Source organism: Leptodactylus fuscus, chromosome 8 (assembly GCF_031893055.1).
Source record: "Leptodactylus fuscus isolate aLepFus1 chromosome 8, aLepFus1.hap2, whole genome shotgun sequence".
NCBI classification, from domain to species: domain Eukaryota; kingdom Metazoa; phylum Chordata; class Amphibia; order Anura; family Leptodactylidae; genus Leptodactylus; species Leptodactylus fuscus.
The window spans coordinates 36,550,988-36,568,291 of NC_134272.1; the positions used below are offsets into that span (position 1 = coordinate 36,550,988).

The 17,304-nt window shown below is 44.2% G+C and overlaps 1 protein-coding gene and 1 pseudogene across 1 annotated transcript; both read left to right on the top strand.

Annotated features, from left to right (window-relative positions):
• Positions 1–2,667: 2,667 nt before the first annotated feature.
• Positions 2,668–4,143, top strand: LOC142217234 (gamma-crystallin 1-like; annotated as a pseudogene).
• Positions 4,144–14,117: 9,974 nt separating this feature from the next.
• On the top strand, positions 14,118–16,650 carry LOC142216524 (gamma-crystallin-3-like). The gene is made up of 3 exons (XM_075284397.1): positions 14,118–14,145; positions 15,226–15,468; positions 16,375–16,650. The coding sequence occupies exons 1-3, from the start codon at positions 14,137–14,139 to the stop codon at positions 16,648–16,650; spliced, it is 528 nt and encodes a 175-aa protein (XP_075140498.1). The 5' UTR covers positions 14,118–14,136.
• The last annotated feature ends 654 nt before the right edge of the window (positions 16,651–17,304 follow it).

Below are 17,304 nucleotides of genomic sequence, written 5' to 3' on the forward strand. Positions count from 1 at the left end.
TGCGGTCGGAACCGGGTCCGATCGCGGGTGTTAACCCCTGATATGCCGGCGATCAACATGACCGCCGGCACCTCCGGGGTTTGGTTAACAAATGGTGCCAATCGGCACCCCCCGCGCCGGTTTCGGGGGGTGCTGGTGTTCGTAGGGGGCAGCCCGGGGTCTGATCAGTGACCCCGGGTCTGCCCCATCACTTACCCCGTCCTCGCACCTGGCTGATCCTGCCGTAAATGAAGCTGTCAGCCTGTGCGTCTACACAGGCTAACAGCTTCCTATACAATGCAATACACGTGTAAGGGTGCATGCACACTACATAACGCCGGCGTGTATCAGAGCCGTACACGCCGGCGTTACAGCAGGGCTGTCGGACACTTCCCATTCATTTCTATGGGAGCCGGCATGCGAGCGCTCCCCATAGAAATGAATGGAAAAAGCAGTCCATTCATTTCTATGGGGAGCGCTCGCATGCCGGCTCCCATCGAAATGAATGGGAAGTGTCCGACAGCCCTGCTGTAACGCCGGCGTGTACGGCTCTGATACACGCCAGCGTTACGTAGTGTGCATGCACCCTAACACGTGTATTGCAGCGTATCTCTATTGAAGCAGTGATCAGCCGATCACTGCTTCAATCCCCCATGGGGACAGAAAAAAAAAGTTAGAAAAAAGTAAAAATAAAAAAGTTTAAATAAGTTTAAAATAAAATAGAAATAAATAAAGCCCCAAAAATCCCATTTTCCCCATATAAAATGTTTTATTATGCAAAATAAAGAAAAATAGAAAAAAACATTACATATTTGGTATCGCCGTGTCCGTAATAACCTGAACAATAAAATTAAAACATTATTTAACCCGAACGGCGAATGTCGTAAAAAAAAAACGTAGAAAACCGCACAAAATAATGATTATTCACCACCTTTCCCTTACAAAATGTTCAATAAAAAGTAATCAAATGGTCAGATGAAAACCAAAATGGTACCAATAAAAAGAAGAGGTCTTCCCGCAAAAAATAAGCCCTCAACCAGCTCTGTCTAGCGGAAAATAAAAACGTTATGCCTTTCAGAAGATGGCGATGCAAAAATAATTGATTTTTTTCCCTGAATTGAATTCTATTCTGCACAAATAGCAACGCATTAAAAAATCATATAAATGAGGTATCGCCATAACCGTACCGACCCGCAGAATAAAGGTAGCATGTTAATTATGCTGTACGCTGCATGGGAAAAAAAAAAAATGCTAAAAAGCAATGCCAGAATTGATGTGTCCTTTTACATCCCACCCAGAAAGAGTTAATAAAATGTAGTCAATAAGTTACAGGCCCCGAAATGGTGGCATTGAGAAGCACATCTAATACCGCAAACACCAAGCCCTCATATTGCCACATTGCCAGAAAATGAAAATCTACCTTGTACAATGTGAACACAAAAACCCCAAAAGTCGCCATATCATTAGGACATAAGTGGCTGCGACTAGAAGGAAATGTGTAAGCGGTGCGAGCGTTTTCAGGGGACACCCCATATTTAGAGCTTATGAGAGAGAATACACCAGCGCTGATCCCCCAGAATGCCCCTCTTCCCCGTCCGCGTCATAGGAGCTGGTGGGAAAATAGAATGGGATTTGGTGTACCCAATTTACTCCGCACAGCTTACACATTCACTTCGGGGTTACTAATGCTCACTACATCACTTGATAAATTCTTTGAGGGGTGCGGTTTTAAAAATGGGGTCACTTTCTAGAGGTTTCCACTGTTTTGACTCCTCAAGGGCTTTGTAAATGCGACATGGTTCCTGAAACTGATCACAGCCAGATCTGCCCTCTAAAAGCTCTTTGGCGCGCCTTCCCTCCTGCGTCTCGCTGTGCGTCCATATATTAGTTTACACCCACAAGTGGGGTACTATGGTAGTTGGGAGAACTTGCCTAACAAATTGTGGGATGCGTTTTCTCCTTTAACCCCTTGTGAATGTGCAAATTCTAGGGCTAAACTAAAATATTAGTAAAATAAATTCAAATTTGAAAATTTCACCTCCATTTTGTATTAATTCCTGTTAAGCACTTATAGGGTTAAATTACTAGGTATATGTTGTTTTGGCTTATTTAAGGGGTGCAGTTTTGAAAATGGGGTGATTTATGGGGGGCTTTAATACAACGGTCTTTCAAAACCCCTTCATAACTGGATTAGGCCCTTAAAAAATGGGTTTTGGAAATTTCTTGAAAATTTTGAATATTGTTGTTTCACTTGTAAATCTTATAATGTCTGTGAAAATTAAAAGGGTGACTAAAGTTTGATGCAGACACAAAGCAGAGATCTGGGACATGAGATTTATGATATAATTTTGGCGGTCTGACTATCTGTATGTAATGCACATCATTTCAAACTTTATAAAATGCATATTTTTCAAAATTTCCACCAAATTTCAATTTTTTCATAATTAAACACAAAACATATCAATCAAAATTTACCACTAACATGAAGTACAATGTGTTACGAAAAAACAATCTTAAAATCACTTTGATAAGTTAAAGCGTTCCAAAGTTATTGCCACATAAAGTGACACATGTCAGTTTTGAAAAATCGAGCTTGGTCAGGAAGTCAAAAAGTGCCATCGGCGGGAAGGGGTTAAAAGAAATCAATGGATTTTACAATATACTGCAATACATTAGTTTGAATGAAAAATGGGTGCGTTGGAAGGGGTTATGAAATTTACATTTATGTATATTTAGATTTTTCTAAATATCCAAACAAAATAATATTCATCCATTCCTAGATTATCTTCTATGAGGACAAAAACTTCCAAGGCCACTCCTATGAGTGCAACTCTGATTCTTCTGACCTGTCCTCCTACTTTAACCGTTGTAATTCCATTCGAGTTGAAAATGGAAACTGGATCCTGTATGAGCATTCCAACTACAGAGGACACCAGTACTTCCTGAGAAGAGGAGAGTATCCTGACTTCCAGCAATGGATGGGTTACAATGACTCCATCAGATCTTGCCGTTTAACCCCACAGGTAAATATTGTGACCAAGGCTGAAACCAAAAATGGCTGTACCAGAAAACAAAGTGTCATCCTTGTCCAATCCCTGTGCCATCTGTGTAAAATAGCAACAAAAAATGGACCTACATGCGAACACTGCCATTAGGGGTAAATATTAGCAGCGCTCGCATGCAGGTCCATTTTTTAATGCTATTTTATATTATACGGAGTTCTGCTCTTTGAGCAGGACCACTAAAAGGGAACCACAAAAAGACAGTAATGAGAAATGGTGAGGGGGGACACAAGACAGGGACCACAAGGGAGGAAAGGGAGAGGAGGGGGGAAACTCGTCTCCAAATCACAGTCAAGATAAAAATGGAGCTGACGAAGCATAGGACCCTATTCTAAGGCTTAAAGGTAGCCCTCACTATTCCTGAGAAATAATGCTGTTAGTTTTGGTGCCTGATATTCTGTTTAGACTCTGACAGAAAGGAGCAGACAAGGGATGTGATGCTGAGCTCTGACACTGGCTGCCTCTAATCGGAGCCCTGAATAACACCCCCTTCTGACATTACAGAGCTTACATAGCACATCAGAGGTCACAAGTATGTGTGCTGGGTTCTTGGGAACTAGAGAGGCGAGAGAAATAATTCCAGCTGTCCTGGAACCATCAGAGATTCTAAGAACTTGAATGGGTGGCGGTGGGGAAAGGTCCTCTTTAGTGATCACTAGTGCAATATACCTGTGATAATAAGGAAACATCAGCTAGAGGTAAAAATTCTGCTACTGAAATGAATGGGAGAGTAGGGAGATGTTTTTGAGGTGGTTTCCTTCAGCTTTACATCCTTGTCTTGATTATTCTGTAAATTTTCCATTGTACTGAATAATCTCTTTTACAGCATCGTGGACCATTCAGGATGAAGGTGTATGAGAGAGAAGATTTCAGAGGTCAGATGATGGAGTTCACTGAAGATTGTCCTCATGTCTTTGAGCAATTCCGCTACAACGACATCCACTCTTGTCATGTGCAAGATGGATACTGGATGTTCTATGAGGAGCCCAACTACAGAGGACGTCAGTATTACCTGAGACCTGGAGAGTACAGGAGATACACTGACTGGGGAGCTTCCAGTGCCCGAATTGGTTCTTTCAGAAGAGTTCAACATATGTATTAAATAAAAGAAATATTACTTATATGATTACATTCTAATTAAATTATTAATTGCAAATTGACATTTTGTGTGATTATCTGCTTTTAAGAGTAAAGAAATGTGAAATCTATTATAGTATCTAATGGGGAAAATGATGTTTAGAAAGAAATGGCAGATAAGAAGCAGTAAGTCTCTATACGTACCTCTGTCCAAGGCAGTGACGCACATTTATCAAAGCATTGCTGCCTTGTCCTGGGGCATTTTACTCCTAAATAGTATCTAATATACTGTGTGACACGCTCTTCACAATTTGTGCCAGAAATTAGAGTTATTTTTTGTAAAAGTGGATCTAAATGTGAGTGTCGGTAGCTGAATGACACACATTTATGGATTACAACTTCAAGGCTACATGCACACAAATGTTGTTGGATAAAATGTATGGGTGGCATATGAATCATATCCATGTGTTGTCTGTGACTTATAGACTTTACTAGCATCTTCCCGTGACTTCGTCTGCGGGTTGGAGTTGGCGCTGAGCCGCTGATATTTAGGCATTCAGCCGTTGGTTATGATCCGCTGTGTGCCGCCACGTCCACTCCTGGGAGCACCTGTCCCATTTGCTCCTCGCCTGTCCCCGTGGGCTCCTTACCAACCGGCTGCTCCTGGCTCCCCACAGCCACCCTCGTCCCCCTTGCTAATGCCCCTTCCCGCCCTGGCGTCTCCCTCTCTCTCCCGTGGAAGATGTAGGCCGCTGGAGTAACCTTAACGTGAGCGGGCAAGTGTGAAAGTATATGTAAATGTTATTGCCTGGGGTTAGGGACTAGGCAGGCAATAGGGAGATTGTGGGGTTACAGAGCTGCTGCTATGAGTTCTGGTTTTCTGCAGCTCCTGGCAAGAATGTATGTCTGTCATTGTGACGAAAAGTAGCTTATCTTTCAATCCTGCCTATGAACTATGTTTGTGGAAAATTTCATGCAAATCGGTTGAGCGGTTTTTATGTGATTGAGGAACAAATATTAGGATTGCTGGGCAACACGGTGGTTCAGTAGTTAGCACTGTAACCTTGCAGTGCTGGAGTCCTGGGTGCAAATCCTGCCAAGGACAAAACATCTGCAAGGAGTTTGTATGTTCTTCCTGTGTTTGTGTAGGTTTCCTGCCGCACTCTAAAGACATACTGATAGGGGAAAAAAAATCATTCCTGGGCCCAGGCTGCAAATAGGACAGGAGTCGGACCTTTCCATAGTTGCGCTCTATGGTTTACAGCCCCTGGACTATGAAAATACATGGCCTTATGATTAAGACTATAGATGAGCGAATAGTATTCAAAACTCTAGTTTTGAATACCTCGCTCCCAAAGGAATGAATGGAAGTGGCCGAATACCAAGGGGTTAAGCGCTGGCTTCAGCCGCTTCCATTCATTCCTATGGAGCGAGGTATTTGAAACTAGAGTTTTGAATACTATTCGCTCATCTCTAATTAAGACCATCAGAATGTGTGTTCGTGTGCTGGCTGTGTTTTTTTAAAGCACATGTTCCTTTGTGTGGAGCCTTAAACAGTCTCTAAATATTTGCACGGTCTTACTCCAGTAGATAGGTGACATGAAAACTGGACAATCATCTTCAATTGTTATCAGCAGCTTAACAGTTTTGATAAATTTAATATATTTTTTTCACAAAGTACAGCAACGTTGCCTCTAGTAAAACTGACTTTAAAGCCAGGGCCCGCTTAACTTAAATGCTGTGATTTTGCCATGGTGGAAACGCCGCAACAAAAATAGTTTTTTTACAAACCCTGCAAAAGTGAACGAGATTCTGGTTAATCCCATTCACATATTGCAGTAGAATATCCACAACGGACATGCTGCAGTTTTGAAAACCGTGGAAAAAATTCTGTAGACTTTCTGTGATAAGCGCTGATGGAAAAACCGTTATGCGTTTCCGCTACTGTTTATCCCAAAGCTTTTTTTGGCTAATGCTCGCTACTTGGGGCCTTAGCTTAAAAAATTCACCTTGTGATAAATTTGTCCAATTAAGTTTAATAGGAGTTGGTTGACTGCAGTTCATCTTTTTCACTATAGTTACTGCCTTGTGCTGCAGAAATATAAGTATTTTATATACTTGTTACACCAGAGATAGCTCATTAGTTTAGGACTAGAGATGAGCGAACAGCGTTGGATTGAGTACATGTTCGATCAGACATCACGCTGTTCGCAATATTCGATTCGATACAAACACCACGTTGCAAATGCAATTAAAGTTCGATTTAATAGTTCCTGTCATAGTTCGACAGGAACTATGACAACGGAGGCCATGAAAACACTAGGAAAAAGCCATTGGCTGCCAAGGACATGTGACCTCTGATTCAAACGAACAGGTGGCATTATCTCCGATTCATTTGCGGCTTGCACTTAGTTAGAGAGAGACATCTGCTGAGGGCTAGTTAGGTTTTAGATTTTGCTAGGCAGGAATAGCAAAGAAGAAGAACCACAACAGCTCTACACTAAAGGGAGAAGCTGAAACAAGCTTGGCACAGTGTCTACCCACAAACGCTAAAGTGGGACTCACAGCAATTAAGCCAGGCTGTATCTGCGCAACCCAGCTTTCCGCGGCGGGGATTAAGCTAAGTGGGATACACTGAAATTGTATGCCCATATAACCTATATACACTTAATCCAGGGTTCAACAGTGCCCCCCACCAAAACTAAGGGGTATACACTGAAATTCTCAGCCCATATACACTATATACGCTTCATCCAGGTTGTCACGGTGTGTACCCACAATAAATCAGTGGGATATACATTCTAATTCTCAGGCTATATACGCTTCATCCAGGTTGTAACGGTGTGTACCCACAAAAAATCAGTGGGATATACATTCTAATTCTCAGACTATATACGCTTCATCCAGGTTGTCACGGTGTGTACCCCCCAAAAATCAGTGGGATAAACATTCTAATTCTCAGGCTATAGATGCTTCATCCAGGTTGTCACGGTGTGTACTCCCAAAAAATCAGTGGGATATACATTCTAATTCTAAGGCTATAAACGCTTCATCCAGGTTGTCACGGTGTGTACCCAAAAAAAATCAGTGGGATATAAATTCTAATTCTCAGGCTATATAAACTTCATCCAGGTTGACACGGTGTGTACTCCCAAAAAATCAGTGGGATATACAGTCTAATTCTCAGGCTATATACGCTTCATCCAGGTTGTCACGGTGTATACCCACCAAACCATCAACACCATCTAAAACTGTGCAAAGCAACCGGTAGGGGACGTGGACGAGGCCGTGGGCAAGGCCAGGGATGTGGGAATGCTGCTGGGGAGCAAGGTAATGGTGAAGCCACAGTACATTCCATGCCTACTCATCAGGGGCAGCAAGCATTTCGCTTCTCCACAGTCCCCGGCTTGCTGGCTACATTAAGTAGGGTGCACAAACCTAAGTAGGCCAGAGCACCAGGAACATGTGTTACAATGGCTGGCGGATAATGCTTCCATCACATTATCCATCAGCTAGTCAGCCTCTACCTCAGCTCCTCCTCCTACACAACATTCTGGTTAGCCTTCCTCCCAAAGTGCCCAATCTTCCCAGCAGAGTAATCCCAACTTTCCCTGCTCCCAGGAGCTATTTTCTGGTCCTTTAACTGTCCCTCTCCCTGTCCCTCCATTTCCCGATTCCACGGAGCTACCAGACGACTTTCTGTGTTCAGATGCATAAACACTGGAGTCTCCTCCATCTCCTGTTGATTTTGTGGTGGTTGACCCACCCTCAGTGACGATGACGAGACACAGTTGCCATCAGGGCAGCCTGTTGCCATGTGCAGTGTGCAGGAGGAGGAGGCGAGAGAGTAATTGGCAGAGGAGGTAGTGGATGACGAGGACACTGACCCGACCTGGACAGGGGGATGTCAAGCGGGGAAAGCAGTGTCTATGTTGAGGGAGGTGCAGCACCAAAGAGGGTAGTTAGAGGCAGAGGCATGTCCAGAGGCAGAGGCCAGCTGCTTCGCCGAAGCCAGGCCACACCCAGAATGGCCTAAGATGTTCTCTATCATAGCCAGCTCAGAAAAAGGCACGTTCCTCGATGGTGTGGAGATTTTTCAAGGAATGCACAGAGGACAAATATAGTGTGGTTTGCACAATTTGCCACTCGAAACTGAGTAGGGTCTCTGAAAAGAGCAATGTTTCGACCACTTCCATGCGCTGTCATTTGGAATCCAAGCACTGGGCTCAGTGGGAGAGAGCAAACACAGGACAATCATCATCTGGCGTTGCCGCCACTGCCTCTCCCACTGTTGCCAGTGCTGGCGCTGCAGTCCAGAGCACCAGCCAGGACACTGCAACATCTGGCTCCGCCACTTTGGGGACTTCTCCCTCATCCTCCCCTGTTCCTATCTAAGCCCCTTCTCCTGCACCATCATGCACCTCCTCCCAGCAACCCACCATCTCTCAGACATTTCAGCGCAGACAAAAATACAGCACTAACCACCCACATGCACAAGCCTTGAACCCACACATCTCCAAACTCCTGGCCCAGGAGATGTTGCCGTTCCGGCTTGTGGAAACTCCAGCCTTCTGGGACCTGATGGCAAGTGCGGCACCTCACTATGCCGTCCCTACTTCTCCCGGTGTGCCGTCCCCACCTTGCACCAGCACGTGTCACTCAACATCAGGCGGGCCCTAAGTTCCACGCTTTGCACAAACAGGTGCATGTGGACAGGGACGTTACATTTCACTCACGGCACACTAGGTGAATGTAGTTGAGGCTGGGACTGGGTCACAAACTGGGCCGGTGTACCTCGTCTCCCCACCTATCATTCCTGGCAGGGGCTCTGAAACAACATCCTCCTCCTCCACCATCATTAAATTTACTCCAGCTACGAGCTGGAAACATTGCAGCACTGGCGTGGGTAGACGTCAGTAGGCCGTGCTGAAGCTCATCAGCTTGGGGGACAGACAGCACACTGCCTCCGAGGTGAGGGATGCCCTCCTCGATGAGACAGCAATATGGTTTGAACCACTGCACCTGGGCCCAGGCATGGTCGTGTCTGATAACGGCAGGAACCTAGTAGCAGCTCTGGAGCTTGGCAGCCCTCAACATGTTCCATGCCTGGCCCACGTCTTTAACCTAGTGGTGCAATGTTTTGTAAAGACATACCCAAATGTGCACAAGCTACGGGTGAAAGTGCGGCGCTTGAGCGCCCACTTTCACAAGTCTACAGTAGCCGCTGCTAGCCTCAAAAAACTCCAGCAAAGCCTACATCTGCCCGAACACCGGCTGTTGTGTGATGTCCCCTCACGCTGGAACTCAACATATCATATGTTGAACAGAGTGGTTGAGCAGCAGAGACCTTTTATGGAGTACCATCTCCAAAACCCTAGAGTGCCACAAAGTAATCTCCATCAGTTTCTCAACCATGAGTGGCCATGGATGGGAGACCTATGTGAAATCCTATGGGTGTTTGAGGAGTCCACCAAGAGGGTCAGCTGTGATGACGCACTAGTGAGTGTAACAATCCCGCTCTTCTGTGTGATGCGAGAATCCCTCATTGCCATCAGGGATAACGCAGATCACACTGAGAAGTCAGGGATAGCAGCAGAACCGTCACAGCAGGAGAGTAGTTCCACACACCTGTCTGCTCCACAGTGTTTAATGACGGAGGAGGAGGAGAAGGATGAAGACGTGGTGATGATATGATTGTGACACAGGAGGCTACCGGGGAAGTTCAATGCGTCCCATTCTTGCAGCGCGGATGGGGCGAAAGGGAGGAGGAGGAAGAGGAGGAAATGGAGAGTGACCTTTCCGGTGGGGGCAATGAAGTCATGCCAAGTAACACTCTGGCACATATGGCTGAATTCATGTTGGGGTGCTTTTCAAGTGACAAGCGCGTAGTCAAAATAATGGAGAGCAACCAATACTGGATATTTGCAATCCTTGACCCCAGGTATAAAAATAACATCTCGTCTTTTATTCCGGTAGAGGGGAGGGCCAATCGCATTAATGACTGCCACAAACAATTGGTGCAGAACATGATGGAGATGTTTCCATCAAGTGTCGTTGGCGGCAGAGAGGACAGTTCCTCCATGAGGCAAACAAGTGCCGTCCGGTCCACACCCAAAAGGGGTACACTGTCTAAGCTCTAGCACACGTTAATGGCACCCCCTCACCAAACTCCAGCCACTGAGGGGTCTAGTGTCACCAGGCACGAAAAGTATAGGCGCATGTTGCGGGAATATCTATCCGATCATAGCCCTGTCCTTTCCGATCCCTCTGCGCCCTACAACTATTGGGTGTCGAAGTTGGACCTGTGGCTTGAACTTGCTCTATACGCCTTGGAGGTGCTGTCCTGTCCTGCTGCCAGCGTACTATCTAAAAGGGTTTTCAGTGCAGCCGGTGGTATCATCATGGATAAGCGCAGCCGCCTGTCAGCTGAGAGTGCTGACCGGCTGACTTTCATCAAAATGAACAGCCACTGGATAGACCCATCATTTTCGTGCCCAACAGTGTCAAGCACCCCAACATGAATTGTCATGTCTGCGCTCAACCTCTGCAATTCCTCCTCATATTCCTCCACCATCTGCGTTGCACAATTCTGATCCTTCTAGGCTGAATCCACCCTGATTTCCACAAACTCTGCTGGTTAGAGGCTGAATCCACCCTGATTTCCCCAAACTCTGCTGGTTAGAGGCTGAATCCACCCTGATTTCCCCAAACTCTGCTGGTTAGAGGCTGAATCCACCCTGATTTCCCCAAACTCTGCTAGTTAGAGGCTGAATCCACCCTGATTTCCCCAAACTCTGCTGGTTAGAGGCTGAATCCACCCTGATTTCCCCAAACTCTGCTGGTTAGAGGCGGAATCTACCCTGAATTCCCCAAACTCTGCTGGTTAGAGGCTGAATCCACCCTGAATTCCCCAAACTCTGCTGGTTAGAGGCTGAATCCACCCTGATTTCCCCAAACTCTGCTGGTTAGAGGCCGAATCCACCATGATTTCCCCAAACTCTGCTGGTTAGAGGCCGAATCCACCCTGATTTCCCCAAACTCTGCTGGTTAGAGGCTGAATCCACCCTGATTTCACCAAACTCTGCTGGTTAGAGGCTGAATCCACCCCGATTTCACCAAACTCTGCTGGTTAGAGACTCAACTCACTCCAAGGGCCAAAAACACTTCTGGTGCAAGGCTCAACTAACCCCAAGGGCCAAAAACACTGCAGGTGCAAGGCTGAACTAAGTTAAAGGGCCTAAAACTCTGCTGGTAAGAGGCTGAAGTCACCTAAAGGGCCTCAATCTCTGCTGGTAGCTCAGCTTAAGGGCCTCAAACTTAATTTGGAAGGGCTCATGTTAAGGGCCAGAAAAGTGAATTTTGGAAGGTCTTACCACATCACACACACACACACACACACACACACACACACACACACACATGCACAATGGCAGTTAAGGGTGGGTACTGTTGGATTTCCCATTGCCTATTCCATCTGTGGTTGTCATGGGCAACGTGATTTAAAGGGGTGCTTGTTAATGTTTGTTGAGCTTTAATTGGGGTTTGTGTCCATTCATTTGGGGAAGAAAGAAGGTTTCCAGGTATTTTCCCACTTTGATAGAGGTTTTTTTTGAGTGTGGAAAGTGTGTAGTTGATAGACTGTGATGGTGTAAAACTGTGACTTGGACTTGTTAGATGCCCCCAGGCATGCTTCCCCTGCTGTCCCAGTTGCATTCCAGAGGTGTTGTCTGTTGGTATATACATATATGCAACAGATATAGATTTATTGTGTTATACTGTGTTGGAGGAACTTACAGCTTCTGGACATTAGATGGCGATGTTCTTATTGTTATATGCTGAACACAGTATAATTGTATGCTATAGAGACTTGTCTGTATCTCACCATGCTACATCTATCCATGGTTAGGTCTTTTCCAGTGTGTTCCTTGTGTATTGCTGTATTGACATGCTGATGATGTAACCTCATGTTCTGTGAAGTAAACTGAAGATTAACCCATATAATCTACTCTCAAGCTTTCTTCTGCGACTATACTGTGCAACATTGGCATCATTTGCTGAGGTGTCATAGTGGACTTGGTGACCCTCCTGAGTCGAATATTGGTTTCCCCCTAAATGAGTATTTTTTCCCCATAGACTATAATGAGGTTCGATCGAACAGTTGAGTATTGAGCGGCTACTCGAATCGAACTTCGAACATTTCACTGTTCGCTCATCTCTATTTAGGACCACTAAAGATATAATAGCTGGTACAACCACACCCACAAACACCTTTTTAATATTTTTTTTTTTTTACATTTTCTATGTCACTATCCACATTTAAAAAAATAGTAATATATTCTGCAATTTTTTCTCTAACCACTAAACCTAATAATAGACCAACACTAAATCTGTATGTCACCTCAGTGGTCACCTCATTTACATGACATACAGGATTACAGTAGAAGATAACACCTTCATATATAAATCCAGTGACATATCAATGCATCCACTACTATATATATATTGAAACTGTTATATTTTTTAAGACCCCTTTTATAAACTCTTATAGGGGGCATTATTACTACTGGGGAGATTATTTACATAAGGGGGCTTAAAGAATATAAGGGACATTATTTATAAAAGGAGTTGTTAGGGACATTAAGAATATAAAGGGTCAGCAGAGGGTATTAGGAATATAACTGGGGCATTAATGTAAGTAGGCACTAGGGGAGCAGAATTTATTCTAGGGGGCATAATACAAGGGGGCAATTGGGCAGTATTAATTTTCATTGATGATTAGTCCTCAGGATATATCATCAATAAGAGATCAGGGGTTGTGACACTTTGGACTCCGTTGATCAGCTGTATGAAGTGGCCATATCGCATGGGCAGGCACCATGACCCCTTCTCTGTTTATATTGCACAATTGTACTGTTTTATAGTGACCGCGGGATGTATAGAAAGGTATAGGCGAGGCTGTAGTTACATTGCATGGGCTCTTGGTGCTTGCACAAGTGCTCTGGTCCCCTTCAAACAGCTGAGCAGCGGGAGTCTCAGGTGTCATAAAGTCAGTGATTTTTTTTTTTTTTAATTGGAAAAGGAAACAAAGATGTTTGTGCTGCAAACTTTACAGAGACAAGTCGAAACTGTAAGAAGTCCTGGCAGTCCCTGGTGATCATGGCAATTCAGTCTAGACAGAGACAAAATGGGGTTGTGCGTGAACACATTCTGTTGCAGCTTTCTGCTCCGGATTTGGCCCAAATGAATGAGCCTAGTGCTCTGGTGATGTCGCGAGGTGGACGCCACGGTGGAATCAGCTACAGAATCCGTCTGAAGAAAGGGCATGTTGCTTCTTTTTTCCACGAGCGGGAGCAAATTGCTCGTGGATAAAAGAAATGACCAGCTCCCATTGATTTCAGTGGGTGGCGGCAGAATTTTGAAGCAGATTCCACGTCAAAATCCTGACCATTTTGCCCCGTGGGAACTAGCCCTTACAGACAGAGATGTCACCTGTGCGGAAGTGTTTCCTGTGTTGTATTTACCTAAGTTGTCAACAGAGCCCTGTGAATATGTATTAGTAGAGGAATACAGTAGGTAAATGTTACTGTAAATGCCCGCTCAGCTTAAAGGGGTTTTCCCATCTCCCAGTTTCTCCCTTCTCCTCCCAGTTTGTTGAATAGGACACTATGAAGTAGCACAATACTTATGCAGATCAGATAATCACTGTCAGGCCCCTTGCCATTGCAGCAGCATTCCACTGCAGCCAAGTGTAGTGGTTGGCTCCCCTGGTGACCGGAAAAGGTCATATGGCCCAAAGAAATTGGATGCAATGGCTTAAAGTCATTAGTACAAAAGAAAGTTAAAAAACTTGGTAACATACACAAAAAATAACAAAAGGTCTATACGTTTTCTATAGTTGACAGAAGAGTGGTCAGCATGCATTGTACTGTATGCAGACCTCAGCAGTGCCAGATGTATAAAAGGCAGCAGTGCACAGCATGGGACAGTATATACCTGCTGCAACCGACCTCCAGACAACATGGTTAAGGTAAGGTGCCTTTAAGCTGCCTGTACATGCTCAGGTTATGGTCAGATTTTTAATGCAGCAGTAGATTCTAAATAGAGGACAAGAAGAATCTTTATTTTATACTTAATTTTCCTTTATGATGAAAACTTACATGTCTTTAGTTACCCTTTGTTTGTAGTAACTAAGTTAGTAGTTGCTTTGTCAATCTTGCCATATTACTGTATAACATTATTTTGTACAGAGCCATAATATGGCGGCTGCTATAGAGATATATTATACATTTTCTGTCATTCCACATGCTTCATATTCATTTAGATTTTTTTATACAGAGTGTAGGTATGGAGAAAATATGGGCATGCTGTACCTATGTAAGCTGTATCTCTGTAACATGGGGCTCGATAGAGCCCTTATGGTAGTATACAGTGGTTGTCAATAGAACTGACTTAGGCTAGGGCCTCATGTAGCATGGTTTTGGAAATCTCAATGTGCCCAAAAAAGGGTCAGTATACTGTATGGGGGCTAAAAAGATGAGGGCAATGTTATTATGTGTGAGAGTCTAAAAAGAGGCAATATACTGTAAAGAAGACACTATACTTGGTTGGGGGCAGTAAAGGGAATAATGTTCTGTGAGGACCAGAAAAGGGGTCGTTATACTGTGTGAGGACCAAATAAGGGGATATTTTTTGGGGTGCATTGCCTACAAGTTTTTTTAGGAGATCCCATCACAGAAACAAAGATCACTGGATTAGATTTTTTTTTTTTGGGGGTGGGGGGGGTGGGGGGTGGGGGGATATATGTCTCAGGCAGCAGGCTGGTTCAGTTCAGACTGTGCACAAGTAGTTCCCCTTGTGGATCCTTAGCATGTGATCCATTATTATGATAGATGGTGGGTTGCATTGAAGGCTCCCAGACCTGTCATTAACTGAGCTTTTATTACATGCAGTCATAGGTAGCTTTTAAAAGAAGTCAATGGATTTTACAATATACTGCAATACATTAGTTTGATTGAAAAATGGGTACATTGGAAGGGGTCATGAAATTTACATTTATGTGATAGGTTTTTCTAAATAACCAAACTAAATAATATTCATCCATTCCTAGATTATCTTCTACGAGGACAAAAACTTCCAAGGCCGCTCCTATGAGTGCAACTCTGATTCTTCTGACCTGTCCTCCTACTTTAACCGTTGTAATTCCATCCGTGTGGAGAACGGAAACTGGATCCTGTATGAGCATTCCAACTACAGAGGACACCAGTACTTCCTGAGAAGAGGAGAGTATCCTGACTTCCAGCAATGGATGGGTTACAATGACTCCATCAGATCTTGCCGTTTAACCCCACAGGTAAATATTGTGGCCAAGGCTGAAACCAAAAATGGCTGTACCAGAAAACAATTTGTCATCCTTATCTAATCCCTGTGCCATCTGTGTAAAATAGCAACAAAAAATGGACCTACATGCGAACACTGCCATTAGGGGTAAATATTAGCAGCGCTCGCATGCAGGTCCATTTTTTAATGCTATTTTATATTATACGGAGTTCTGCTCTTTGAGCAGGACCACTAAAGGGGAGCCACAAAAAGACAGTAATGAGAAATGGGGAGGGGGGAGACAAGACAGGGACCACAAGGGAGGAAAGGGAGAGGAGGGGGGGAAACTCGTTTCCAAATCACAGTCAAGATAAAAATGGAGCTGACGAAGCATAGGACCCTATTCTAAGGCTTAAAGGTAGCCCTCACTATTCCTGAGAAATAATGCTGTTAGTTTTGGGGCCTGATATTCTGTTTAGACTCCTGACTTGTACTGTCAGCAGGGCGGTGACAGAAAGGAGCAGACAATGGATGTGATTCTGAGCTCTGACACTGGCTGCCTCTGATCGGAGCTCTGAATTACACCCCCTACCTGACACTGCCCTTCTGACATTACAGAGCTTACATAGCACATCAGAGGTCACAAGTATGTGTGCTTGGTTCTTGGGAACTAGAGAGGCGAGAAAAATAATTCCAGCTATCCTGGAATCATCAGAGATTCTAAGAACTTGAATGGGTGGTGGTTGGGAAAGGTCCTCTTCAGTGGTCACTAGTGCAATATACCTGTGATAATAAGGAAACATCAGCTGGAGGTAAAAAGTCTGCTTCTGAAATGAATGGGAGAGTAGGGAGACGTTTTTGAGGAGGTTTCCTTCAGCTTTACATCCTTGTCTTGATTATTTTGTAAATTTTCCATTCTACTGAATAATCTCTTTTACAGCATCGTGGACCATTCAGGATGAAGGTGTATGAGAGAGAAGATTTCAGAGGTCAGATGATGGAGTTCACTGAAGATTGTCCACATGTCTTTGAGCAATTCCGCTACAACGACATCCACTCTTGTCATGTGCAAGATGGATACTGGATGTTCTATGAGGAGCCCAACTACAGAGGACGTCAGTATTACCTGAGACCTGGAGAGTACAGGAGATACACTGACTGGGGAGCTTCCAGTGCCCGAATTGGTTCTTTCAGAAGAGTTCAACATATGTATTAAATAAACAAAATATTACTTATATTACCTTTATGATTACATTCTAATTAAATTATGAATTGAAAATTTACATTTTGTGTGATTATTGCTTTTAAGAGTAAAGAAATGTGAAATCTATTATAGCATCTAAAGGGGAAAATGATGTTTAGAAAGAAATGGCAGATAAGAAGCAGTAAGTCTCTATACGTACCTCTGTCCAAGGCAGTGACCCACATTTATCAAAGCATTGCTGCCTTGTCCTGGGGCATTTTACTCCTAAATAGTATCTAATATACTGTGTGACACGTTCTTCACAATTTGTGCCAGAAATTACAGTTATTTTTGGTAAAAGGGGATCTAAAAGTGAGTGTGGGTAGCTGAAGGACACACATTTATGGATTACAACTTCAAGGCTACATGCACACAAATGTTGGATAAAATGTATGGGTGGCATATGAATGATATCCATGTGCTGTCTGTGACTTATAGACTTTACTAGCATCTGCCCGTGACTTCGTCTGCGGGTTGGAGTTGGCGATGAGCCGCTGATATATAGGCATTCGCTGTTGGTTATGATCCGCTGTGTGCCGCCACATCCACTCCTACGCGCCCCTGTCCCATTTGCTCCTCGCCTGTCCCTTTACCAACCGACTGTTCCTGGCTCCCCACAGCCACCCT